This window comes from Fukomys damarensis, unplaced genomic scaffold (assembly GCF_012274545.1).
Source record: "Fukomys damarensis isolate Sample0158 unplaced genomic scaffold, DMR_v1.0_HiC HiC_scaffold_19, whole genome shotgun sequence".
In the NCBI taxonomy this organism is placed as follows: Eukaryota; Metazoa; Chordata; class Mammalia; order Rodentia; family Bathyergidae; genus Fukomys; species Fukomys damarensis.
The window spans coordinates 31,951,783-31,977,288 of record NW_022900931.1 but is presented as its reverse complement, the minus strand read 5'-3'; the positions used below and the strand labels follow the sequence as shown (position 1 = coordinate 31,977,288).

The 25,506-nt window shown below is 49.7% G+C and overlaps 1 protein-coding gene across 7 annotated transcripts in view; it reads right to left on the bottom strand.

Moving 5' to 3' along the window:
- The window catches only part of Svil (supervillin), an 85,729-nt gene that overhangs the window by 16,956 nt on the left and 43,267 nt on the right, over window positions 1-25,506 (bottom strand). For all 7 annotated transcript variants that reach the window (XM_033765623.1, XM_010621338.3, XM_019207093.2 and 4 more), the window contains 12 exons: window positions 18,661-18,808; window positions 14,716-14,805; window positions 14,541-14,627; window positions 13,182-13,350; window positions 10,143-10,315; window positions 9,843-9,998; window positions 8,813-8,949; window positions 7,911-8,058; window positions 7,638-7,783; window positions 5,575-5,750; window positions 3,898-4,042; window positions 3,192-3,468 (listed from right to left, as the gene is read on the bottom strand). In XM_033765623.1, the coding sequence (XP_033621514.1) occupies window positions 3,192-3,468; window positions 3,898-4,042; window positions 5,575-5,750; window positions 7,638-7,783; window positions 7,911-8,058; window positions 8,813-8,949; window positions 9,843-9,998; window positions 10,143-10,315; window positions 13,182-13,350; window positions 14,541-14,627; window positions 14,716-14,805; window positions 18,661-18,808 (1,852 nt within the window). The remainder of the gene's footprint in view (window positions 1-3,191; window positions 3,469-3,897; window positions 4,043-5,574; window positions 5,751-7,637; window positions 7,784-7,910; window positions 8,059-8,812; window positions 8,950-9,842; window positions 9,999-10,142; window positions 10,316-13,181; window positions 13,351-14,540; window positions 14,628-14,715; window positions 14,806-18,660; window positions 18,809-25,506) is intronic.

Below are 25,506 nucleotides of genomic sequence, written 5' to 3'. Positions count from 1 at the left end.
TTATTTGGTACCAGGGATTGAACTTGGGACCATGTGCTTGTGAGGCAGGTGGTGGAACCACTGAGCTAAATCCCTGGCCTCATTCAAGTTCTTAAGAGGTCAGGGCCATACTATTTGATTTTTGGTCCTTAGCAAAGGACCCTTTTACAGTTTTCACAAACGCATCTCAGAATTTCTTAAAGCATTTTGATAAGCACAGCCACCTATGAAACTGACCATTCCTCACTGCTTGAAGGAGGCTGACCCTGGGTCACTGGGTGCTTCAAGCTGGGGCTCCTGACCTCACAGAGGCACAAGCCATACACGCTGCAGCTGCAGCCTACAGATGGGTAGCCCATGTGGGCCACCAGCACGCTCTACGAGGAGACTGCGCTTCCTCTACAGCTGCTGTTTTTTGCTCACCTGGAAGAGTGCCCCAAGCTCTGAGTCCAGGCTCATTTATGGGTGCAGCCCCATTACAGTTTGGGTCCTGATGTCCCCCCAAAGCCACCTGTGGTCACAGGCTGGATCTAGAGTGTGCGATGCTGGGACTGACTCCTGGTGCAGTGCTAGGCTCGAGGGCGCTAGGGTTAAGGGTGTGAGCACTGCCTGCCCTGAGCAGTCTGGGTGGGATAAAAGAGGCAGAAAGATGTGGCGAAGGCCTCTTGTTGCATTTTGCGGTCTTCCATCGCCATGAGCTGTTTCCCTTGTTGCCTTTGCTGCCTTGTGTGTGCGGTGCTGTTTCTCCTCTGAGAGGCCTCTTCGCCATCCCCAGCCTCTGAGCCGGCCGATCATGGACTGAAACCTCTATGAATGGTGAGCCAAGTAAACCCCTCCTCTCTCTCTCTGGGCATCAGGTCTTTTATCTCAGCAACGAGAGAAAAGCAATGAACACAAGCCCTGACAGGGAGCTGGACTAGCAGCCATCCAGGGGCCAGCGCTTTGGCTCGGCCCCAGAGTGACTGTAAAAGATGCCTGAGTGGGCGGCTCTGTTCCCGGATGGAAGCCCTGGGGCCCCACACTCTGCATTCATCCTCTGGAGCTGGAGTTTTTCAAAGCCGGTGCTTTGCTCATGAGGATACTGCTGGAGCTGGTTGTGAGAAGTACACTGGGCTTCTCGGGCAAAAAAAAAAAAGGAAACAGAGCGCCTGGGTCGGGTCATCATGATTTCCTAGAAGCCTCCAAGTAAATAGCCGATTCAAATCTTGGACACTTTACACTGATTGTTTTAAAATAACAGGAATTCACTTGAATACAACTTTAGCCTTTCATTCACTTACTGCCACTTCTGTTTCGTAATAGGAAAGATGCTAAAGTGACTAATATCGACTGGCGCTGTCCCTTTGTCTCATTTCATCAAACATATATTTCCATCTCTGCACCTTGGGAAATACAGTGCTCTCAAAGCTTTTGCCTTCAAGTTCCCAGTTCCACAGTTGTGCGGCCCAGTCACCACCCCCACACACAGTTCCCAGCCGCTGCCTTATTGCCACCCAGGGTGTAGACAGCCATGCGTGCTTGCTGCCTCTGGGTGACGCCAGGGATCTGCGGTCCCCTTGGTCACTCTCTAGGACCCGTGTCCGGTGGGTAGGGCCACGTGAACCCACCTTCCGGCGGAGGACAGTGACAAGGCCGCTGGGTGAGGAAGAAGCCGGCGCTGACACCAGGAGCACGCGCCGGGCACCACACACACCAGATTGCGCTGTGCTGCGAGCCAGGGGCAAGTGGAGGCAGAGGTAGATGGGAAATGCCCCTGCAGCTGGTCCTCTTCCACAGCCCACTCCGGCCTGGAAGGGGAGGCCCGGCCAGACCCGCACTTGCTCAGTGCTACATAGGAAGGTCCCTGAAGCTTGCTGTGCTCAGCCCTGCAACTGGCTCAGTTGTGCCCTGGGCCCTGGGCCACTGGGTTCTCCTCTGGCCAGCGTCTGCTACCCCAGTCCTGTGCTGGGACCCAGACTCTGCCTTCCTCCTGCAGGACGAGCAGCACAGAAGGCTCATGACAGACTCGGTTTTGGAAACGGGCCACAGGGTTCCATGTCCAGTGCTGCCCCCTGCTGGCTGTGTGACTCCAGGTAGGTTACTCCCTTCTCTGCTCTGCTGCTCACCTGAGAATCGGTGTAATGAGAGTCACCCCCATTGCGGGCTGGGGCCACCAGCCTCATACCTCACAGCAGGGGATGCTCCAAGCCGCAGCTCAGCTCTGCCCACCCACACTACCTCACCCCTCCAGTGGCGCCCACATGTGACTGGGGGTCCCCATGACGGCAGAGCCGACCTCAAGGGAACGGTGCCCCAACAGCCCTCTCCTACCTGCTTCAGTGCCATTTACACCACATGCTGCCTGGAGGTGGGGTCTGAAATCCTGAGTCCCTCAGTGTCCCCAGAGAGCAGTGCCCACCAGTTAACAGACTTATCTTCACTTGCTAGCTTCCTGCGGCTCCGGAAAAGGGACTGCAAGGAGGCCATGAGCTCTCTTGTGAGGTGAGGTACAGAGTCACAGGGTGGTGGCAGAAGTGCTCTCCTCACTGGCCAGGGACACTGTGGACAGTGGCTACCACTGACAGGGGAGCTGACCGAATCTCCAGCGTGCACGGCGCTGTCCTTCTCCCCATGGCCCAGGGTGAAGATCGCACCTCGAGAACCATGAAGATTCTAACCCATGAAGTGCAGCCACTGCTCCCAGACTCACAGAAAAAGGTTTTGTTTTGTTTTTTGGCAGTGCTGGGGATTGAGCCCAGGACCTCGCACGCGCTAGGCAAGTGCTCTGCCACTAAGCTACATCCCCAGACCTCTCACTTGAAAAAAACAAAAGCAGAGACTTTGTAAAATATATTTACTAAGAGATCCCTTCACCATTCTTGCTCCAGTTGAAGTCATCGAGAAGTGCTCTATCCAGGGACTGTTTGGAGCAGAACTTAGCTAAGTGATCCTTGGGAGGCAAAGCGTCCCTGGAGACTGGGACAGGGGACTCGGTGAGGGCAGCAGGAAGACAAAAATGTCAGGTTTGCTTCTTGCTGTGAGCACAGAGACATGGGATGCTGGCTGGGACCGGCTGCCTCGCTCGCTCTCTTCCTGTCTGTGGGGTCTGCGGAGCTGTCCTCCGCAGGGTGCAGCTAGCTGGCCATGCGCATGCAGCTGCTGGGTCCCGAGCACGGGCAGCGGGTCCTGCCCTCCAGCCCCACTCTGTACTGACAGACAGAGGTGTCACTAACCTGCAGTGCTCACCATGAACTTCCACTTGACCACATAGGCGTCTCCCTCGTGGAACTGGCCGATGCTCTGTTTCGGGAGCCTGCTGTAGTCAAACTCCAGGATGTGCCAGACGTCCACCGAGACACTAGCGATCTCGAACTGCCTCCTGTCGTCCCCTTCCACCAGACCGTAGCCGCGGCCCACATTCACCCCATCCAGGATGGTGCCGGCCACCACCTGCGGCAGCTGCACCATCTGTGTCACATCGTACGGCTTGACGTCCGCCCTCACGTCTTCCTGCGGGGACACAGGGATGTGTTCAGCTGCCTCTGATCGGCAGCTGCTTCCTATGGTGCTCGATGTGGTTTGCCCTGCCTTTCCTCCCAACCTTTCTTCCTTCTCGCCCTTGCCCTCTTTCCCTCCTTCCCTTCTTCTGAGGATGGAACCCAGGGCCTCACCCACGCCACCTGCTAGGCAAGCAGACACTGTACCCCTGAGGTGCAGCCCCAGCAGCCCTGCCTGTACATCGGGGAGCTTCCACTCTTCCTGGGGGTTGTTGACTGCCTTTAGGGGAAGACCTCTGGGGGCCACAATAGTGGATTTCAGAGTGCGATCAGAAACCCTCTTCTCTTTTATTGCTGCACCGTGGGACGGCTCTGACCACCCAGGCGCATTTTGCCGAGACCCATGCCAAGCTCCGAGTTTGAAGCCTGGTCCCCGCAATACCTTCTGCTGAGCAAAGTCCCCGCTGTTCTTCTCAGTAGGTCGCTTCAGTTCAGTCCAATCAAGAAATTTCTCCTTGAACAAAATAGTCTCATTGTGCTCTGTAAGTCTCCCAAATATTGCCCAATCAGGCCGCCCTTGTCCTTTTCTGTGGAGGGAAAGTGGATGAGAAAGGAACCCAGTTCAGGATACAAAGACAGGGCCTTTAAAACAAACACGGCAGCCGGCCCATGGTGCCCCGCTGCAGTCGCTTCCTGTTTGTTCAAGACCACGGTTTCCAACATCTCATTAGAGAGGGAACTGGGCAGATAAATCACAGAATGCAAATATTTCACCCTATGCTCAAGGGAGAGCTAAATATCAGCGACCGTGAAAATTCAACTGCCCCACGAAGTTGTCAGGAGCCATGCAGACTGCAGCGTAGTGGGTCTGCCCACCTCCTTCCGCACTGACACCTGGGCCTGGCCGGGGTTCACCGTTACATCTGGTGACTGCTGCCGCCTCCTCTGCGAGGGATGGCTGCACGCGTGATCTTGCCCACCCCTAAAAGTCCCTGGAGCGCTTGTCGGACACACTGACACCGAGTGACACTCAGAAGAGAGGCCACACACCTCCGGGGCTGGGCCTGACATGCACATTTTATTCTTTAAATTCTTCCAGGGAGTCTGGGCAGAGAAGCTGGGTACCAGAGTCAGGGGTCACTTACCTACTCCCAGATATAAACCGGCCATCATGTAGACTCTACCCTTCGCTATTATTTTACTATAGCGAATAAAATAATCTAGCTTTCCTTAGGGTCCTTAAAACCCCAGTTGTTACAGTTCTAATGTTAAATAGACATCTGCTCATGAAGAATTTAACATTTTTCACTGCATTGACATAATTTTCATTTTTAATCATTACAGAAATAAAATGATAAATTAGTAATTCCAGTTTTAAAACAAGAAATGAGGTAGGAAAGTTGGAATTTGTACACAGCTCTATGCTGTTTGGTGATATAACTATTCCAATTTATTATATGGCATAAATAGACATCATTTTTTTTTGTTCTAGTGGTTCAAAAAGCAACAATCCTTTGCAGGTAATGTTCTTTTTCCCCATGATCATATTTGTCAGAGTTAGCGCGTAGTCTCCTGATTTGCCAATTCAACTTTTAAAAGCCCAGTCTGCTGTAGAGAACATTACAATTGTCACCATTATTTCAATAGCATTTCCTCCTCCTTTGTTCTACTTCAAAAAGCATAAACATCATCCTCTGCCAAACGAACCCCGGGACTCCACTTGGGGAAGGTACGGAGTTAGAAGGAAACATGCCACGTTCCCACCTTCAGGTCAGTGGCAGAGCTCCAGATACTGGAAGCTTTTCAGGATGCAATTTGTTTAAACAATTGCTGCTCGTCTGCCACCACAGCGCCTGGACGTGGCGGGGGCGGGGGCGTCTACCATTCGCTTCCAAAAATTAAACAAGACCCAAACAGCGTCCCGAAGACTACAACTCTACATTTATTTTGTTCAGATTTGATTGATGGAAGCTAGAAAACACTCATTTTGTGAAGATTCATGGCCCATGATGTGGAATTTTTATGAAACCGAGAGCAGTAAGTACACGACTGTCTCACGGACCCAGGCCTGCGGGGACCCTGCTTACTCTGCTGCGCACTACCCGGGTTGCAGGAGTACCTGGGGATGAGTGAGTTACACTCTCCGGGATCCAGCGGGTTGATGTCGCAGTTCTCGTAGTCGAAGGTTCCATTCCATAAGTGTTTGGCCAGCTGAAATGCTATTTTTCGCTGGGCTAACGTGACTTCTTTCCCATGCCACACATAAACTTCACTGCCAAAATCAAACACCAGGACCTGGGGAGATGGCACAAAAGGCTTTGTTAGTACACAGCCTGCTCCAGTGGGCTGGGACCCCAGGGCCAGTGAGGCAGATGGGTGGCAATGCAGATCCTAGGGGGGCAGTCAGAGCAAAGGCAGGAAAGGTCACGGGAGCCCAGCCGCACCCTGGCCTTGGGTGACCCCTCCTCCTGTCCTAGTGCCCAAGTCAGAGTCTCCTCCTCTCAACGTGGAACTGCTTACTATGGTGTGAATCTTAAGGGTCCATGATTGAGTCACCATTTGGGGCCTGACTGCCAGCTGCTGGCTTCGGGAAATGATCAGATCACGAGGATCCTAATTTAAACAGTGCACTGATCCATAATTTCATGCATTCATAATTCGATGGCATCATTGGGAGGTGATGGAAACTCAGGAGGTGAGGCCTAACTGACGGGGATGGTTCGGGGGGAGGGACCTTGGGGATTTTAGCTTGTCCTCAGCCTCTTCATCTTAATCTCCAAGTCATGGAACCAGCTGGCCATGGACTGAAACCTCTGAAACCGTGAGCAGAGAAAAACCTGTCCTCTATTAAGTTGTTATTCTCAGGTATTTTGCTGCAGTGATGGAAAGCTGGCTAACACACCACTTAACTTTTGATTTATAACAGAGTTGTGTGAGTATATCTTCTTCTCTTCCTTCCTCCCTCGCTCCCTCCCTCCCTCCAAGTCTGTTCGTTCATTCATTCAACATAACACAGGTTGCTTCATACATGCCCGGTCCTGATGATGTCAGTGATTGCTTTCCTCCTGAGGACAATTCCAAGAGCTGTAAGGGCAAGGATCATATCACACTTACACTTCAACTAAGGGTTTGCTGAATGAATACATGAACATAACGCTACCCCTTATTTTCACGTCTGTGGTTTGTTCTACTTTTTATTCTTAAAATAATTTCTCCTTTTATTTTCAGCAATGCAAATTCTACTTAAATCTAAGGTAGGCTCAATTTTACTTTCTTTTAAAAATTATTCCTCTTTATTTTTTTGCCTGTGATTTTATTCCCATCTAAATGTCCTTCATATCATACACTCAATCTAGCTTTGTGTTATATGTGAATATGCTTCTACCTAGTGAAATTTAAGGCCATTTCTTATTTTACATTTTTTCCTTAACACTTAGAATACTTAATGGTATTAGAAATGTGTGTACTTGATAAATATTTACTGAGGTGAGAAAAAATCACAATTACTTGGGAAATCTTATTATACATACATGCATCTATTATTACTGAGTGTTAAGAATCAAAAATATTTTGCTTAGAAAATTCAAGAGATAGGGTTAAATAACACATTTTGCCTAAAATATAAATATCTTCAATGATCTATGCCACCTCTAAATAACACCCTGATTCCGGAATTAGTATTTCAGATGGAAGCAATAATTTGAAAGCCCATATAAATATCCCTTAAAGAGCTTCGGGGTCTGACAGCTGGCTGTCTTCACTGGACACTGAGTCCTATTTTATTGGACATCCCAGGCAGAATGCTCTAAGTGTTTTGTCTTGTTCAAGCTCTGTGATGGCTAATCTTGCCTTGCAACTGGATTGGCTTGAGAGGTCCCTGGGAGATTAGTAAAGCACACTTCTGGGTGTGTCTGGGTGGTCAGGGGCTGTGACCTAGGGACCGTACCTGGTCTGTCCCTTCCTCCTGGGCTTTTCCTTACTCACTCAGCTTCCTGGCTGCCATGAGGTGAGCAGCTTCCCTCTGCCAGGCCCTTCCACTGTGACGTTTCTGCTTCAGAGTCAAACAGCCAGGGACTGAAACCCCTGAAACTATGAGCCCAGATGCACCCTTCCTCCATGAAGCTGTTTATGTCAGGTACGCTGACCTGGCAACAGGAAAGCTGGCCAATATAAGCGCTGTACCTCTTTTGGTTGCAGAAGGGAGCACCTGGGAATTTTGCCCCAGAAGTCATCATCAGGGACAAGTTTGTCATCCATCAAGCGGTAAATGCAGTTTGTCTCTATGATGGCTGCCTCATAGAGCTCGTCTTCCTTTGGGTCACCAGCAGCTTTGGGACAAGAACAGTAGGAAAGCATCACATTGTATCTCAAAAAATAGCTGGTTTAGAAGAATGAATCAAGGGAGCAGAAGGGAAGTTCAAGTCATGTCAGTCTCTGAAACACAGTGACTCTTACATTGGTAACTGGTTTGGCCACCCAGGAGCTTCCAGAAGTCTTTGGCTGCATGAGTGTGTGTATTAATTCCTTCTTCAATGGTTTGTATGTAAGTAGCTCGACAACCAAGTTCCTTTTTTGTCTGAATTAAAGTTGCAAGTTCTGAGGCCTGAGAGAGAGAGAGAGAGAGAGAGAGAGAGAGAGAGAGAGGGAGAGAGAGAGAGGGAGGGAGATCACCTGGTTAGAAAAGCCCAGGGCTGGATGGAGTGGCATATGTCACAATCAGAAAGGAGATGTTTGAAAGGGAAATCTTATGCCTGCAGGGGCAGAGGGAACTATTGTTGGGCATACCCAATGAAGTCAGGAAAATGTGACGGAAGAACCAAGGCCCAGCACACTACTACTACTGAGCTACGTCCTCAGTCCTTCTTCATTTGTATTTTGAGACAGGATCTTGCTAAGTTACCTAGTTGGCCTCAAACTGTCTGATCCTCCTGTCTCAGCCTCCCAAACAAACTGGGATTGCAGGTGTGTGATGATGTGGCTAATTCCTTTTAGAGCGATGGTTCTCAATCTTCAGTATGAAACAGACCACCTGTAAAGCTTCTGCCCCATTCTTTGGGCTTTGGCTCATGAGATTCTCTTCCAAAAGGAGAGTGCCTGGGATAGAGAGCTTCGAAGGGGGCAGGTTCCCTATTTTTGCAGCAGCAGGTGCTCTATGAGGCTAGAGGTGCAGGTCAGAAAACTTCTAAAATCCCCTCCTCCAGCACCCCATGCCAGCCTCTCTGAGTGACACCCGGGAAAAGACTGCTGCAAGGGAGCATCGCGCATCTGGAAAGCTTTGCAAGGACCTAGAGTGGGGGCAGACATGCTCCCCGGTGTGGGGCAGACGTCAGCAGGAGCATCTCAGGTCCGACACCCACCTTCGCCTTTTCGATGACATTTGCGAACTCTCCCGCCCACAGGAAGCAGTGCTGGGGGGACAGCAGGAGGAAGCAGTCCCCGCTGTTGAGGGACGAGGCGCGCGGCTCCACCAGCCTGGTCTGCACGTGTCTTCTCCCTGAAGGTGAGGCCAAGTCACTGTCTTCCCGGATGGAACAGGGCCGGGCGGCACCGCGGCTTCACATCCCCCTACAGACGCTAAAGACCCGGTCTACTCGTTCCAGTTCCCACGCTGCTGGGTGGCACGGAAGGGCTGAGGGGTGACCTTCCTCCTGGGTCTGATCTCCTTCCCCGGGGAATCCCTGTAACTCATGGGCCGCCTCAGAAGGAATCAGCGTGGAGGGAAGCACTGACTGGTGCCTCCTCAGGTCAGGCCCTTCTCATATGAGTTGCCGATTCTGAGCTTCCCACGGTTCCACGCGCTAGGCCATGGGACGAGTTGCTGGTTACCAGTCTTCAATACATTACAAAGGGCAGTGGTCTTGCCCAGTGGAGGGTATTTCTTCCCCCCACTTCTCCGAGGTCCACCTATAGGATGGCCACTCGGAGTCAGAAAGCCCTGTCCTCCACCCTAACCGCTGCCCTTGCTTGTGCTCTGTGTCTCCCTGCTGGGCGCTAGGGTCTGCCTCCTGGTTTCCTCCCCAGGAATTTGCCCTCCTTCCCTGGCCTCACGGGCCCTTGCTGGTCTGGGCAGGGAGAGCCCGTCAGAAGGCGGGGGCCCACTCTGACCCCTCAGGCCTCCTCTGGTAGCCGAGGGCAGGTGCTAGGAACACAGACCATGCAGCCAGGGCTCAGGGCCTGGGAGCAGAGGCTGAGACAGCGGCTCCCCTCCAGCTCTGTGCGCCGTGAACAACCCCTCAGCACCTCCGTGGGCAGGATCTGCCTGCCTTGGGGACTCTGTGAGGCGCAGGCCTGAGGACGAGCACCGCACAGGTGTCGCACGCTCCCACGCTACCCGGCAGGAAAGGGCGCGGTCGGGACTCCCGAGACCGGAGACCCACTTGCTCCCACCTTTAACCTGCAGCAGCATCAGCTTCTTATAGGGCACCGCGCTGTTGTTAGAGTTTTGCTCCGTCAGGTTGACGCTCCTCAGGCTGACGCTGCTGAAGTTCTCCTTACTGGCTAAGCCGGCCAGGGTCACTTCTGAGAAGTTGGAGTTGGAGGACACTGGGCGGGAGGCAGCATGGGTTTTAGGGCGGTGACACCTTTCCATGACAGTCAGACCTGCTGTCTCTGAAGTTAGGCTCAGAGCTCCTCCCGCCCCACCCCGCCAGCTCCTCCGCTCCCGAGGCCTGGCGCTGGGATACGCACTCTTTTCCACCTTCATCCGCTTGGACTCCATGAAGGCGACGTTCAGCCTCTGCTCCGTGTACTCCTGAAGGAGGTCTTCCCGGGCAGCCAGCATCTTCAGCGGGTTTTTAGAAGCCTGCACCCGGCGCTTGGGCCTCACGGCCCGCTTGTGCTCAGCCACGGCGGACGTCAATCTGCGGGCCAAGCGGGTCAGTCCGGTCAGCAGCACCACGCCAGGCCGGTAGTTCCTGGCTTCTCTCTTAGTCAGCCCAGCACCTTCACAATGAGCCCCTTTTCAGTCTTTTACTTGCTCACTAAGCAGCTAAGCGGCCAGGCTGGGCCTGAGCTTGCGAATGCTCCTGCCCGTGTCGCAGCCATCACAAAGCTTACGGCTCCTCCCGGCACCACTGCCCGGGTGGACCACAGAGCCTGGGCGGTAAAGGGAGCACTGTCCACTGTGTGCAGGATCTCAGAACCCTCGCAGCCTCCCTCAGCTCAGCCGGAGGCAGTGGTGCCTGAGGGGGCAGCTCAGCCACCGCCAGGCAGCTCGTAAGACCAGGGAGCTGCTGTCCTTCCTGTCCCAGGCCTATGGCGCGGTTCTCTCTGGAACAGCAGCCCCAGCGCCCGAGAATCACAAACTACCGCCTCCTCGCCGGACCAGACGATCTTCACCACAGCTTCAGTTCCCTCACACCCTCCACGGTGAGCTTCCGCTCCTCCGTGGGCCCCGAGAGAAAGAACTACAACCGTGAATAATGGATGGAAATGAAACAGGCCCGCCGGCCCAGACACCGCGACCCCGGAACTTTCTCACTCCCTGCACGGAAGGGAAGCGTGGGGAGGTGGCGGACACGGTCACCACACTCAGCTTCCAAGTGTGCAGGGTCTGTGCAACACCATGGTGCGTGCGTCTGTGTGTGCATTAGTGTAAACACACACAGGGGGCACTTAAAATATATGGTGAGTGTTTAAATAAAACTTTTATTATAGGAAAAGACACACTGCCATCAACCTTCCTCAGAATCCTCCCCTTGCTTTGAACACACCTATCCCATTGTTCTTGTCACTTTTTGAAGCAGTCCAGGAAGTTCTCTTTCATGAGTGTCTTTAGGAGTTGTGACAAAATACACAGCGAATGCTACCACTGCGTGCTGTTCAACGGAAAGCAGGCTTGTGAAAATCATCACGCGTTTCCCTCCTCACCTTACTCTCGGGTCTGGCACCGTGAGTCTCCCGGCTGTTCTCCAGAGTCAACGTGATCTTGGAGCTAAACATTCTGAGTAGACTCAGGGCACAAAGGGAACCACAGCACTGCACTGAAGACATTCATCAAAGAGGATTTCCAGAACCGCTTCAGGAGCACAAGCACAGTATCTCTAGGGAGGGTGTGACGGCTGTGTCTGCCGAGAGGTCCCCCCCAAAGCCTTGTGTGGTCGGAGGTGGGGCTTCTCGGAGGTGGCCGGATCTAGGTGTGTGATGCTGGGACTGATTCATGGTGTGACGCTAGGGTGAGGGTGTGAGTGATGCCGACCTAAGGGTGGGCAGCCTGGGTAAGGTGGAAGGGACAGAAAGGCAGTCATCACTTGTTGCTTGTGGTTGCTGCCTCCTGCCTGCTCTGCCTGCCCCTCTTCCAGCCACAGTGCCTTGGAGCCAGCCAATTACAGACTGAAACCTGTGCGCATTGTGAGCCAAGTAAAACTTTCGTCCCTCAACTTGGGGTGTCTGGGATTTTGGCTCAGCAACAAGAGAAAAGTAACTAAGATGGTGGGGGGTATTTTAAGGGGGATTAACGGCAAGGTATCTTTCGCTGTAATAAACAATTTTTAATTTAAACACTCACTGTATGTTTTGATTACATCCGTATCTATTTACATTATTAGCAATATAAACAATAACACTGAGGGAGAAGATTGAGAAATGGTTAAATAATCAAGTACACAGACACCCCAAATATTATGTTAAGGCTGAAATGTCAATTTGTCCATGAAACAAACTGAACAAACTAAAATAGGCCAAAAATGCACGAGGAGCCGCTCACAGAAACTTCCAGAAGAGACTTTCCCTGACCGTTCTGTAGGAAGGGAAAAACGCGTGCCAGGTGCTGTGGGCACAGCCTGCCCAGTGTGTGCCCCGCTGCTGGAGACAGCGCCTGACTCTGCCTGGGGAGAGCCCGCCCCACACTCTCCATGGCCCCAGGATGCTCTCCGACCTGGCTCTGGCCAGTCCTGGTCCCATCTTCTAATCATGGGCTGGAATGGATGTCATCGGGACAGACCAAGGAGGCCACCGAGCCATGCCCAGCACACGTGGGATTTGTGCTGAAGCCACATGGAGAGAGGCTGTGGGTGCTGCTTGGCCAGGTGGCTGTGGCCCGCAGAACCAGAGCCACCCGTGAATGGAGCCAGTCCACGTGACAATGGCCACAGAGAGACCAATTCCCGTGAGCCCTGGGAGCTGAGGTCACACTGCACTTTCCAGCCCCTGAACTGCAAAGCCTTCCACACCTTTCTTTTGCTCAAGCCGGTGTGACTTAGGCATTTTTCTGGTGCTCAGAAACTGCCAGAATCCTGGTGCCAGTGCCGCTGCCTCGGTGGCTTCACGATGCTCTCACGTAAGGAGAGCGCAGTGCTAGCATCGAGAAAAGCTGCAGATCTACTGACTGCATACAGTAAGGCAGGCAAAATCACACTTTTCCCTGATATTCTATTTACTGGTACTAATTTGAACTCATACCATCCAAAGAGTTTTCGGATGTAAGAATTCAACACGTCACACGGAACAGGTGCGAGCATCTCTGCTAAGTGGTGTCAAGCTAAGAAAGGGCACAGCAGCATTTGAGTCACTGTTTCTGTGGACAGGGCATGTGTCTATGGCACACACGGTCTGCCTGGATGCGACCTGGACCGCAGCAGTTCCACTCTGGGCGCCCCGGCCCCGAGCAGCCGGCACTAGAGTGACGGTGGCTGCCACAGTTCCATGGCAGTGAAAGTAACACGGTCCTGTGGCTCAGGACCATGTGGGACAGTGAAGGAAGGAGAGGTGGAGACCGAAATGACTCACTTGGGTGCATAAGGATCGAAAAGAACATCAAAGTCCTCATCCAGATCCACGGGGCTCCTGGGTGCGTTGTGGTCCATGCTGCGGTAAAATTTGGCAAACGTCTCATCATCATCCAACTTCATCACCTCCTTAACGGATTTACCAGTGACAGTAAGCACCGTTTCTCCGACTATGAATAAACAAGCAGATAGACAATGTAAGAGTTCTATAAAGAACAATCACTGCTACTAAACCTTGTAACAAGTTACAAGTCACCACCGCAGTGGAACAAATCCACCCAGTGCAATGGCAGGAGAAGGTGGCTGCCCTTTCTGCCCACTGTTCACTGAGCCTTTCCGAGCCTCACCTTTTTCTACTACACTGCAGGAGAGCTAACCTCTGCCTTGTCCCATTTTAGGGGTCAGCTAAGGTTTGCTGCCGAAGACCAAGCAATATTTTAGGCTTTGCACAGGGAGCCACACGGCCAGTGTTGCAACTACTCAGTTCTGTTGTTCTAGTGCAAAAGTGGAGACTAACAGCAGGTTCACAAACAGCCACAGCTGCGTTCCAATAAAACTTTATTTACAGAAGCAGGTGAGCACTGGCTTTAGCTGCGATCGCTGTTTTCTAACCATGTCCCAGATCACTGTTCCGTGTCCACACTGTTAGTATTCCTACTGGTCAGTTACTGTAGTAATTTTATCCTGCTGCCTTATAGTAAACTGTTTTCTATTATTTTCAACCTTCTAGGGGTCACTGACAGTAACACGGACTCCCAATGTCTAGTACTGGATAAGTTTTATGTACTGAACATTTTTTTGTATTTGCATATTATTCTTTTGTAGGCTCTGTTGACTTTTTAATGAAATATTTATCCCGATATCTATATATTAACATTTTCTCTTAGAAATCATTTGTGATTTTCAGGAAAGAATATCAGCTTTTTCCTTATTAAAAACTGATACAATGGGAAGGTTATGCAAGATCATGTTGATTTTGCATATTTATAATTATTTTCAGAGCTAAAACCACAATCACTCAATTCCTAATTCTGATCTGAAGACTGCTGAAAGATTTAGGTTTTGAAACAAATGCGTTATTGGGAGACTGGGAAATCAGAGCTCAGAACACTTTATCAGGCTTGACCCAAACTTCACTTTTTGAAAGACAGCAACAAAGATAACGCTAAAGTAAGAATTAGTAAATCTATACAGAAGGAAGACAACTTAGTGAGGAGAAAAAGCAGTCAATTAGGATTTGGGGATCCTGAGGGAAGAGCAGGATTATTTGGGTTTTCTTAGTTCCTCACTGAAAATACAAATCATGGTGTACTATAAGAGTACAAGCCAATAAAGCTGCCCTCTGGCTTCTGGTAACTACCTTTGTTATTCAGCCTTCTCAGAAAGGTCTCTAGCCTGTCCAACTTCAGGTCCGATTCCAACTGCATATCCGGTCTGGCTTCAATATCTAAGCAAGGAGAAACCATCAGTGACAGCGTGTCCTTGGAGACTCATCCAATCAGAAATAGGACACAACGGGCACCCTGGTGACTCACCTTCCAGAGGTTTGGAAACTGGGGTGGTGCCCCTCGATTTGCTGCCAAGAGGGGATGCTACTGGGGTTATGGCCGTGGGCGACGCCAAACCTGCAGGTAGACGGTGGAGCAGACTTAGCATCCTAAAACCTTCCCAGGACCCTAGTCATCCTCACGAGCCCCAGCGCAGACGACAACTTATGAGAACTTATGCCTGTACCTGTGCGTGCATGTGCGTGCATGCACACACACACACGCACACACATGGGTGACCGGCAGGCCCCACAGCCGTGGGGCAATCCACTGTGCACAGGGTTTGTTGTTCCCGATGAGAAAGTGGCTGCCAAGCTGATATTCCAAAATGAACAATGAAGCCATGGGAAAAAGTATCAGGGTTGTGTAAATGGGATAAGAGTGTGCAAGGCGATCAGAATACACCCAGACCAAAGCAGTGTTCAGTTCTGAAGGGTGGGAGGTGCCGCTGACAAGAGGGTGAGCTGCACTCTTTCCCCACAGAGGAAGTTGAGGGTAAACTGTGTCACACCAGCCAGCAAGCGTCCCTAGCCCTGGACGTGAGGACAGTCTGGCCTCATGACGCTACACAGGACAATGACCTGAAGAGCGCTGACCTTACAGACACAGGAGAGCATGTGCCACAGTGACTTGTGATTGTGGAGGGCACACTCACCTCCGGGTGGCTGCACACCAGTGTGCTTTCTCAGATGTACACTGAAAGGCAGGATGGGAATCTTAGAAAGGCCAAGAGTAAGGGACACATGAAAGGGAAAGAATGGAATTACAGAATGGAGATGAGGTTTAGTTGGAAAAAGAAAGCTTAATAAAGACAATGATAAGTTTTTTGTTTTTTGTTTTTTTGGTTTTTTTGGTGCTGGGGATCGAACTCCAGACCTTGAGCTTGTGAGGCAGGTGAACGAACCACTGAGCTAAATCCCCAGCCCCGATAATAATTATTTTTTCCTAATTTAAAAGGAAATAAATTGGAAAGGGAAGTAATTAGTGTGTTTATGAAGAAAATGATATTAATGTTCTCCTTTGTGGTAAATGTTAAGTCCTTAGATGATGGTGCCCTTTTAAGTGTCACCTGAAGAACACCCAGAGGTTGTGTAACCACTCTCTGCTACAGGGAAAAACAACAGCATGAATTTCTCTGCTCCTTCCTCCTGTGAGCTGGCAATCTAAGGACCATAGCATAAAAACTCTAAGGAAGACTATCAATATATAGCTTAAGTTTCAGGTGATATTCTGAAAATACTTATTAATCATATACATATATTTGTATATATCCATTTGCAAATATACTGTACGTGTTTTAAAATTTGCTTCAGTTACCAGATCTTGAAAGGTTTTCCATGAGAAAGCAAGCTTTCCTGAAGACTGTAACAGAAGCCAGGAACATTCAGAGTCAGAGAGTGGGGCAGTACATCACCCCCACTGAAAGGGTGCTTGAGAGACATGGAAGAGTTCGGCAGCAGAGAAGTCCTGAGCTCTCGCAGTTAGGAACAGGGCTCTACTCAGGAGGCTGACTTACAGAGTACCGGCAGAGCCTGCGCTCCTATTTTCTGTGGGTGCCCCCTGCTGCCCACCTAGGAGGTAGAGCACCAAGAACTGCCAAAGAGGAGGTAAGACAGCACACTTCCCAGTGGGAAGATTTTTCCCTGATGAAGGAGAACTTACTGATTCAAATTACAAAATATTAAGGCAAACCAAAGCCCTCTTCATATTTGTTTTCAATGACTTCCAGATGCAACCAGATTCTCCCTGGGAATACTTTCATATCTCTCTTATTCAAAAGTGTGCATTTCAGTATCCTGCTTCCAGGCCACTCCTGGAGTATCACAAACCCCGTGGAGTGCTAACTATTACACAGACCCCAGGAGCACCGCAGGGGAGGACACTTTAGCGAGGCTGGGGGCATAGAGGTTCCTGGGTGACAGATGAAATCACCATCCTGTGAGCCTCCTGGCAGCTCGTGACAGGGCACTTGGGTGGCACCTGGGGCAGGTGAGAGGAGAAGTCTCTGTGGCTGCTGTGTTTAGGGGCTGATGTGCTCTGCAGTGAGCGTAAGCTGGGTGTCACGGAACTGCAAATCAAAAAAAACTAGAAGCTCAAGTGAAATGTATGGCCCAGTAGGATCATAACAAATATGAGAAAAATAAGATACAGTTTTAAAAATTAGATTAAAAGTACAGAGGGCTTGGGATATAGCTCTATGCTATAGCACTTGCTTAGCAAGTGCGAGGTACTGGGCTTGATCCCCAGTATTGCAAAAAAAGAAGTATTTCCTGAGTAAGCCATATAGCAGGTGTTACATGAATATCCCTGATTTACTCAAGAAAAAGGAAAGCAAACTCATGCACTGAGGAGTAAGAACTGTTATCCAAACCTACATCAGAGCAAGTCTGTTTCCTTTGATGTCAGTACTGACGGGATAGTTAAGAGCTCACTCAAAAATGTTACAATTTTTAAGAGGGGAGCGGACAAAAGAAATCAATGCAGAAAGTCACCAGGATACAAGCAAGAGCAGCAGTCAGAAGGCTTTGAGTGAACTTCTCAGCTCCGTCTGGGTTTACCCATCGGCCCCTCAGTTTGCTTTGCTAGTGGAGGAACGGGGCTCATAAGAGTGGGTTACTCGTGACCGTATAGGTTGTGATCTGATGAGAGCAACAGTCAAAGGTGGGCTCATTCTGTGGGTGTAAGTTGTCCTCTGCGGTTCCCCGACAATTCTAAGATTAAGTAAGACTAGATCTGCTAGAAAGAATTCTTCCACCAAGGTTCCAGTTAGCTACAATTCAGGATTCCCCCCTCCTTCTCTTCCTTTCTTCTGCAAAGTTGTATCTGCAGTAAGTCAGAATCCCTAAAAGTTCTGAGTAAAAGGAATGCTAAACCTCTGGGCTGATGACATGTTAAGACTAAGTAAATGTGAACACTTTGGCCATTAACTTAGGAAATTTGCTTTCAAATAATAGCTTGGAAATGAAGATACATGCATAGTGCATACAATGACAAAGGGACACCTGTGCTTGTAGGACACAGCATCAAGCCCCAAACACTCCCAGAATGGAAATCCTTCTGGTGACATCACTAAGCACATGGCATGTCACGTGTCAGTGTCACGAGGTGTCTGGGTGCAGGCTTCAGAGCAGCCCCAGTACTGCTACTCAGTAATGAGCTTCTGCAGGGAGACCCCACTCTGTGCATGGAAGGTTCCTTCAGACAACTACTAAAACAAATCTGGAAACTGGCCTTTGTAGACCCGAGCAGTCCGCTGTGATAGGAGACCTAGGAATTAGCCTACAAGGGAGAGGCAACAAACTCCTCTATTGCTAAAGGCTTACTTGGGATGAGCAGATGACAAGTCATAAGAAACGGGACACAATTTAAAAATAATTATGGGAGAGGACTGAGATTTATTAGCAGATTTGCAATTGCTTTTGAAACCTACAGTTGTACTCAGTTCCCGAATGGGTATGTTTTGAAATAGTGACAAGTCAAAGGCCTGGGTGTAGCTCAGTGGTAGAGAGGCTGCCTAGCAGGTGTGCGGTTGCGGTTGGATCTGCAGCACCACAAAGAAAAAAAAAAAAAAAAAAGCAAAAACTGACAAGTTGAGTCACGCTTCTTCCACTGAAGATGACATGAACTGACTCGGAAGTACAAGTGTCCGGGAGGCATATTCACAGAAGCTACAGTGAGAACATTCATGACATCAGAACCACGCTGGGAAGGGGAAGTAAAAAGGATCAAGGCGCCCTGTGTGCCTGCCCAGCGCCCCACGTGGACGTATGCATCGTGCACGGGAAATGTACACTTCTAAGAAAAATTGAAAACGACCTCAAAAGACCACAGAGAACTCACAGATTGTGTCCCACCTCCACGGGGAGTGTGCACACCAGCGCGTGTATGCGCACTCACACACACACGCACACAAGCGTGCCCGCCGCCTCTGACCTTTCTTCACCATCCTGCCAGCCACCGTGAACTGGGTGGAGTCGTTGGCGGCGCCTCTGCCCCTCGTCTTCCAGGCCTCTTCCCGCACAGTGATGAGGCGCTTCCGCTCCTCGATCGTCATCTGGCTCTCTCGACTCTCCGACACCCGCTGTTTGCACAATGTGTGAGAGAGAGAATCAGAGCGGAAGGAAGGGAGCGTGACAGAGGTGTGACTCCTGCCGCGGCCCTGCCTGGGCCAAGAAGCGGGCACAGAAGGCGGGAGTGAGGCTGCTGCTACTCCGTCTGGGCGAACCCAGGCTAGGTGCCCGCCTCACGGGGTGTCCCGAGGGCGAGGCCTACAGCCCAGGCCCGCAGAGGCCGTCTCCGCCCAGCAGGGGTGCGGCGGGCAGTCAGGCACCCGGGTCACCCTGAAGGTGGCTGACAGGGAGGACGCACAGGTACAGAACTTTCCTGCTTCAAAGTGCGTGGGAAGTTCCGGCCCGGGTCTGCAGAGGTCCCCTTCGGGTTCTAAGCTACTGGTGACCCTGTTTGATGCATGGCTGGGGACAAGTAGAGCTCAGGGGAGGGAGGCTGGAGGGGCCACCGAGGAGAAGCAGACAGACGCGGAGGAGTAGGAGGCAGGAGACAGAGGCCCAGGCTCAGGGCCAACAGGACAAGAGGGAGGAGGGAGGGAGAGGAAGAGTGGGTCCCTTCGGGGCACCCCCAGTGCTGTCAGGACAGGGCTCCTCTCCTCCTCTTTCAGTGTCCCTCCCTGCCTGCGCCACCGCCCAGCATGGCACAGGACAGGGTAAGAAGTAGGGAGCGGGGAGCCAATGCCTAGCGAGGGAAAGAGCAGCAAACGGGTCCTCCCAAGAGCCCAGAGAGCTTCCCCGGACACCACCAGCAGCCACTCCGAGGACAGGAAGCTGGCGATGGCCTCCTGGGTTTGTCTTTTCCCTGTGACCCCAGGACACCTCCTGAGCCGTTCTTGGACTGTAACCGAGCTCTCCTCAGTGTCCTCTGCCAACCCTCCCAGCAAAACAAAGTGATCCTGCAACTCTTCAGACAGTGGAGGACAAGCCGCGCACTCTGACTTCCACCCCACCACTGAGGCAAGTGATCTGCGGCCCCTTAACGGGAAACAGTGCCTGGACTCGGGAAGGATGGAAGACAGCGGAGGCCAGCACAGCCCATTTCTTGCTGCCCTGGAATGAGGGAGGGTAACAGAAGAAAGTGATCTGGTCTCCTTTCCAGCAGCATCAAACCAGGTCGGCACTCATGGACATTGGTTTCAGACCTGGACATATCCCTCTCAACTAACTTATGAATCTTCCCTGTACAGGGCTTTTTCATAGAAAAAGTCATAGAAGTGACAGCAGCCAGAAGTGACTGAGATGTCCTTGGTAATTTAAGGTAATTAGATTAGAAATCTTTTCCTAAAGAAGTAAGACAATGCAACACAGGCTCTGCCTTGGATCCTAAATGTTGCGGGGCTTCATAGGACCTGGTTGGGGGTAAACCGACACAAGAACGTGGATGTGGCATAAACGTGGTGTCACTTTTATGTTCTTCATGTTGCTCGCTGTAGTATGTGGCTATGGGGTGAAATATTTTTGACTTTAGAAAACACGCATTGAGGTATTGAAAGGATCATGTCTCCAAACTACTTGTACATGGTTTAGGGTGTAAATAAATTTAGATTCACACACACACACACACACACACACGTGCACACACATGAGATGGGACAGGTAGAGGGCAGAAGGGCTGAGATTAGGCCAGGGTGAGGAATGGGGAGCAGAAACCAATGTCAACAGCTGGTGAATCTGGAAAGGATGTAAGAGAGTGCCCTGCCTAGTAAAGTTTTAAACTGTATCATTGAAGGGCTATCAAAAGCCTTTGAAAACCCAAAAACTTTGTCCTGAACTTTCCTGCTCATGATTGACAAGAAGACTAATTCTAAGGAATACTCTGAATCAAACACCCATATTGAATAAACTGTAAGGCTGACTTGCCAGGAAGCCCTCGTGAAATTTAAGCAAGGCTAAGTTTTCTCTGAAAATATGGTTTTAGGAGTAAAGGTGAATCAAACCAATAAAATACTTGGCTTAAAATATTTTAAAAAAAAAGTGTAAAGTGTCAAGAACTTTGGCTCGTCCCAAGGTCCAGGCATCACTTGTCCTGTGGTAAATTCTCACACCCAGAAACAAGACACCCTGAGGCAGCAACTCCTCCCCAAGGCCCCGGGCACCCCTGAACCCCTGCATGGACACAAGGGACATGACGTGGGGTGACATGGCCACCACAGAATGTAAAGCTTCCATTCTTTTGAAAGACCTGGGTCAGGAAGAGATATTTTTACTCCCCTCATAAAGATAATATTAAACATAAAAGTTTCATTTCCTTAGAAGTTTCTACTTCATTTGGCAACTTAGTGAATGATTCCTTTCATCTGCTTTACATGGCTCTAAAGAATACAAAGTTTGTATATTCATAGAAGAATTTATCACAAGTGACTATTAAATTTTACAGCTCAAAATATGAGAACAAGGTGGATCTGTCCATTTACATTTTTAATCTAAAAAAATTCACTACTTTCTTGTTTTTCTGAATTTTTCTTTCCTTGCATTTAGAGGAAAACATAACACATATAGTAGCAAGTGCTGTACTAGGTCAATTCCCATGGTTCAATCATAAATATTTAGGATTATCTGGGATAGTAAGACAGAGCTGAGGAAGACTATCCCACCTATAATTCATGCTGTCAAATACAGACCTCAATAATTGTGGTGGGAAGAGATGGGGAGTATAGGGTGTGTGTGTGTGTGTGTGTGTGTGTGTGTGTACAAGTTAGAGAAACAGCTGGGGAGACAAAGGGCCACTTAGTAGAACACCGACTGAGACCATCCGAAGGATCAACTAGGAATGTCTTCCAGGCACCATGCGATTGCTGCTGGTTTGCTTCTCTCTGCACAGACTGAGAAACCGTGGAGACTCTCACTGCATATTTTGTACATGGGGACGTGATACAACGAGAGAGATTAACCTGCAGTGTTGGGAGTAGGGCGAGCCTCAGGGTAAAACTCTCCCACGGGTGGAATGCTTCAGAGAAAGGAAATGTGATCTGATGTTTCAGCTTTTTATTACATCCAGTTAGACTCAGCTAGAGTAGAATGGTCCCAGAAATAAGCAACAGAAATAAGGCCAAGGGTAAAAATTCTGGGCACTATTAAAGAAAGTTAGCTTTGCTTCCCCTTAAGAGAGATTTCAGTCTACCATCAGGGCACAAAGTCTCAAGTGGTCTGCAGAAAGGAGGGAGCAAACACCACAGGCCTTGCTCTGGCCTCAGAGTAGCCATGGATCCATATACCTAACAGCTCTTAAAGGACAGCAGGAAAGCAGAGGCTTACTCAGTGCAGCCTGGCCGCCTAAGAGGAAGGGCAGGATGAACACTGACGCGGGCAGAGACATTTCTAGGTGAAGCTCGTGCAGTGTCCAGCACTCTATCTTCTTCTCTCACTTAAAATTAAGGCACTAGAACTGCTGGAGAAAAGCGAAGGGCTGATCCTATCTTAGAGGATAGCACTGATCTATCACCACCTAACTGGTTTAAAAACGTTTCAATTTATCTGGAAAAATTGCTATGAAGTAAATGTATAGAATCTAAAAATTAAAATTTGAAGTAATAAAACAAATTGCTTTTGGTAAATGTTATTTTTCTTTAAACTTAAAAATATGTGAAAGATAGTCCATGTTCATAGAGAGGAAAACTGTTTTTTCAAGATGTCAGTTCTTCCCAACTTGACCTATAAATTTAATGCAACCCCTAGCAAAATTCCAGTGCTGTAGAGTTTATATGGAGAGGGAAAAGGCTCAAAACAGCCAACAGAAAATTGGAAGAGATGAACAGTGTTGGAGGATGTACAGTCTGACCTTTAAGGAGTATTATAAAACTATAGGAATTAAAACTGTGTAACGTGGTGAAAGAACAGATGACTAGATCAGTGGAACAGGATAAAAGACCCAGAAAGGAGAAAGTGCAATTCAACACAATCCTGGAAATACTGGACATTCAGCCCCCGCCAAATCTGCCAAATGGTATTATATTAACTCAAAATGGATCACAGACCTGAATGTAAAATGCAAAGCTAAAGCTAAAAACCTCCTAGAAACTATTAAAAGCATGAGCGTAGGCGACCTTGGGTTTACTGATCACTTTTTAGATAAAATATCAAAGGCATAGACATGAAATAAAATTGATAAAATGGATTTCCATGAAAATAAAAATTTTTCCTCTGTGGAAGATACTGACAAGAGTAAGACAAACCACAGATGGGAGAAAATATTTTTTAAAACATAGCTGATAAAGGACTATTATCCAAAAATATACAGGGAAATTTTAAAATTCAGCAATAAGAAAACAACCAGATTAATAGGTAAAGGATCTGAAACAGATATTTCACCAGTGAATACAGACACAAGTTAAGCAAATATACTCACCATCATGTCATCAGGGATATACAAGCTATAACAACGAGACACAGATACGCACCTACTAGGATGATGAAACTCTTAAACACTGACAAAACCAAATCCTGCCAAAGACATGGAGCAAGAACATTCACTGCTGGTGAGGATGCAAAATGGCAGAGCCACTTTGGAAGAGAGGGCGGAGGTTTCTTAGGGATATTCTTATCATATGATAGAGCAATCGCACTCTTCAATATTCCAAAGGAGTTGAAAACGTACATCTGAACAAAATCCTGCAGACGGAGGTGCAGAGCACCTTTCTCCATAACTGCCAAAGTGCTCCTTCGTGGGCAAATAGCCAAGTAAATGGTGGTAAACCAGAACAACCGAACAACATCCACATCTAAACATAAATGAACTATCAGGGCCTGAAAAGACACAGGCACCCAACATGCATCTATGAAGTAAATGAAGGCAGCGTGCCAAAGTTACCCACTGTCTGTCCAACTCTACAACATCCCGAAAGAGGCAAAACCATGATAAAACGATAGCGACTGACAAAAATTAGGGTATGAGAGAGAGATGAGCAGGTGAAGCACAGAGGCCCGAGGCAGTGGAACGAGACACAGGTCGTTACGTCAAAACCAAGAGGATGTACACCAAAAAAGCCCTAATGTAAATCATGGGCTTCGGGTGCTATGTCACTAGGTTTATCAACTGTACAAATGTCACTGTCGTGTGAGACACCGACAGTGGAGCGGGCTGGTGCAGGAAGGCTGGGGTGTGCAGAAACCCTGTTCGATTTAGTTGTGAACCTGAACCCAAAACTGCACTGAAGCTAGTTGTCTTTGTCTCTATCTCTATGTACATGCGATGTGTAGAGCACAAGGGCAAAGCAGCCACTCACGGAGAAGCGGGGAGTTCCTGTCTGCGACGAGGCACAGGAAGACAGGGGGACCCAGCAGACCCCTCTCCTGTGAGCCTCACATGCGACACCTGAGCGTCCTGCCCCACCATTGCTGGTCCTGAAGGGCCAGCGCCACCAGGATGCCGCTAGTGGGGTGCAGCCCAAGAGGTCAAAAGCCTCAGTTCCGATGCGGGGACCGAGGCCTCAGGGAAGCCGCTGGGGCTTGTCCCACGGGAGGAGGGTGTTTATTGCGGTTTGGACCTGAAGTGTTTCCCGAAGGCCCGGGTATGCACAGCTTGCTCAGTGGCCTGTGCAGTTAGTGGGAGGTGACGGAACCCTTAGGAGGCAGGACCTAGTGGGAGGGAGTTGGGCCACCACGGCGTGGCCTTGAAGCAGACACAGGGGCCCTGCCTCTTCCTTTCTCTGTTCACTTCCTACCCAGCGTGAGGCGAAGAAGTCCGCTTGCCGTACGCTCTCACCATGATGTTCCGCCTCACCGTGGCCCACAGTCATGGAGCCAGCTGACCACAGACTGTGCCCCGTGAACAGTGAGCCAAACTGAGCCTTGCCTCCTCATGAACCGATTGTCTCAGGTGCTTCTGCACAGGGACGGAAAGCAGACTGACATGGAGACCAGGACCATGGGAGTGATGTGGTTACTTTTCACTGCTATTGTGACACCAAGAACATTTCAAGGGGAACAGAAAACAACTGCTAATATTTTTAGTTTTAAAAATGATCACATATCAATCAGCCCAGGCCAGGTTCAGGGCAGGGTTCAGATGAGGGAGAGTGGGTAGGTGGGAAGGGGCTGTGGCTCCTCACTGACCAGGACAATTGTGACCTGATCACAGCAGATGGCCACTTCTCACCTTGTGTTCCTTCCCGTCCCTTACACACCCCGGAGTCCTCTACCATACCCACGAACTCTATGAAGCCAACAAGACAACACCCTCACCGAGCTGGGGCAGTGAACGCTCAGGAGCACTCAGCAGGCTCCTGACAGGATTTAAAGCTTGGAGACTGAAAGGGGAAACTTTCCCCTGAAACCAGCTCCACGGCTCTGGGGTGAATTCATACCATTGGGTCTCCCTAAAAGTCCGAGCTGGGCTTGGTGGGGAGAGACAGTAACGATGACTTCTCTAACAGAAAGTTAATGTACTCATAGTGATTGGGCTTCTTTTCAGGCGGGCTGGGCCTCGACGCTAACACTACGAGGATCAGTTCAGCCAGTGCAGTGTGTGTGCAGGAACTGAATGAGATAATGAGACTGCCGCTGTTCACATGATACAGTCACAGAGAAGGCAACCAACACGGCAACGGACAGTTTTAACATTAGCATAAAACCTCGCCTTCGAACCAGGGGCAGAGGATTTGCTCTGTGGCTGGACAGAGGCTGTATCCTGCCTGGGATGTGAAAACCCGACAGGAGGCACTGAAGGAGTATCTGTGACCAGAGTTAGGACCACAGGGCAAGGCGAGGAGAGGCG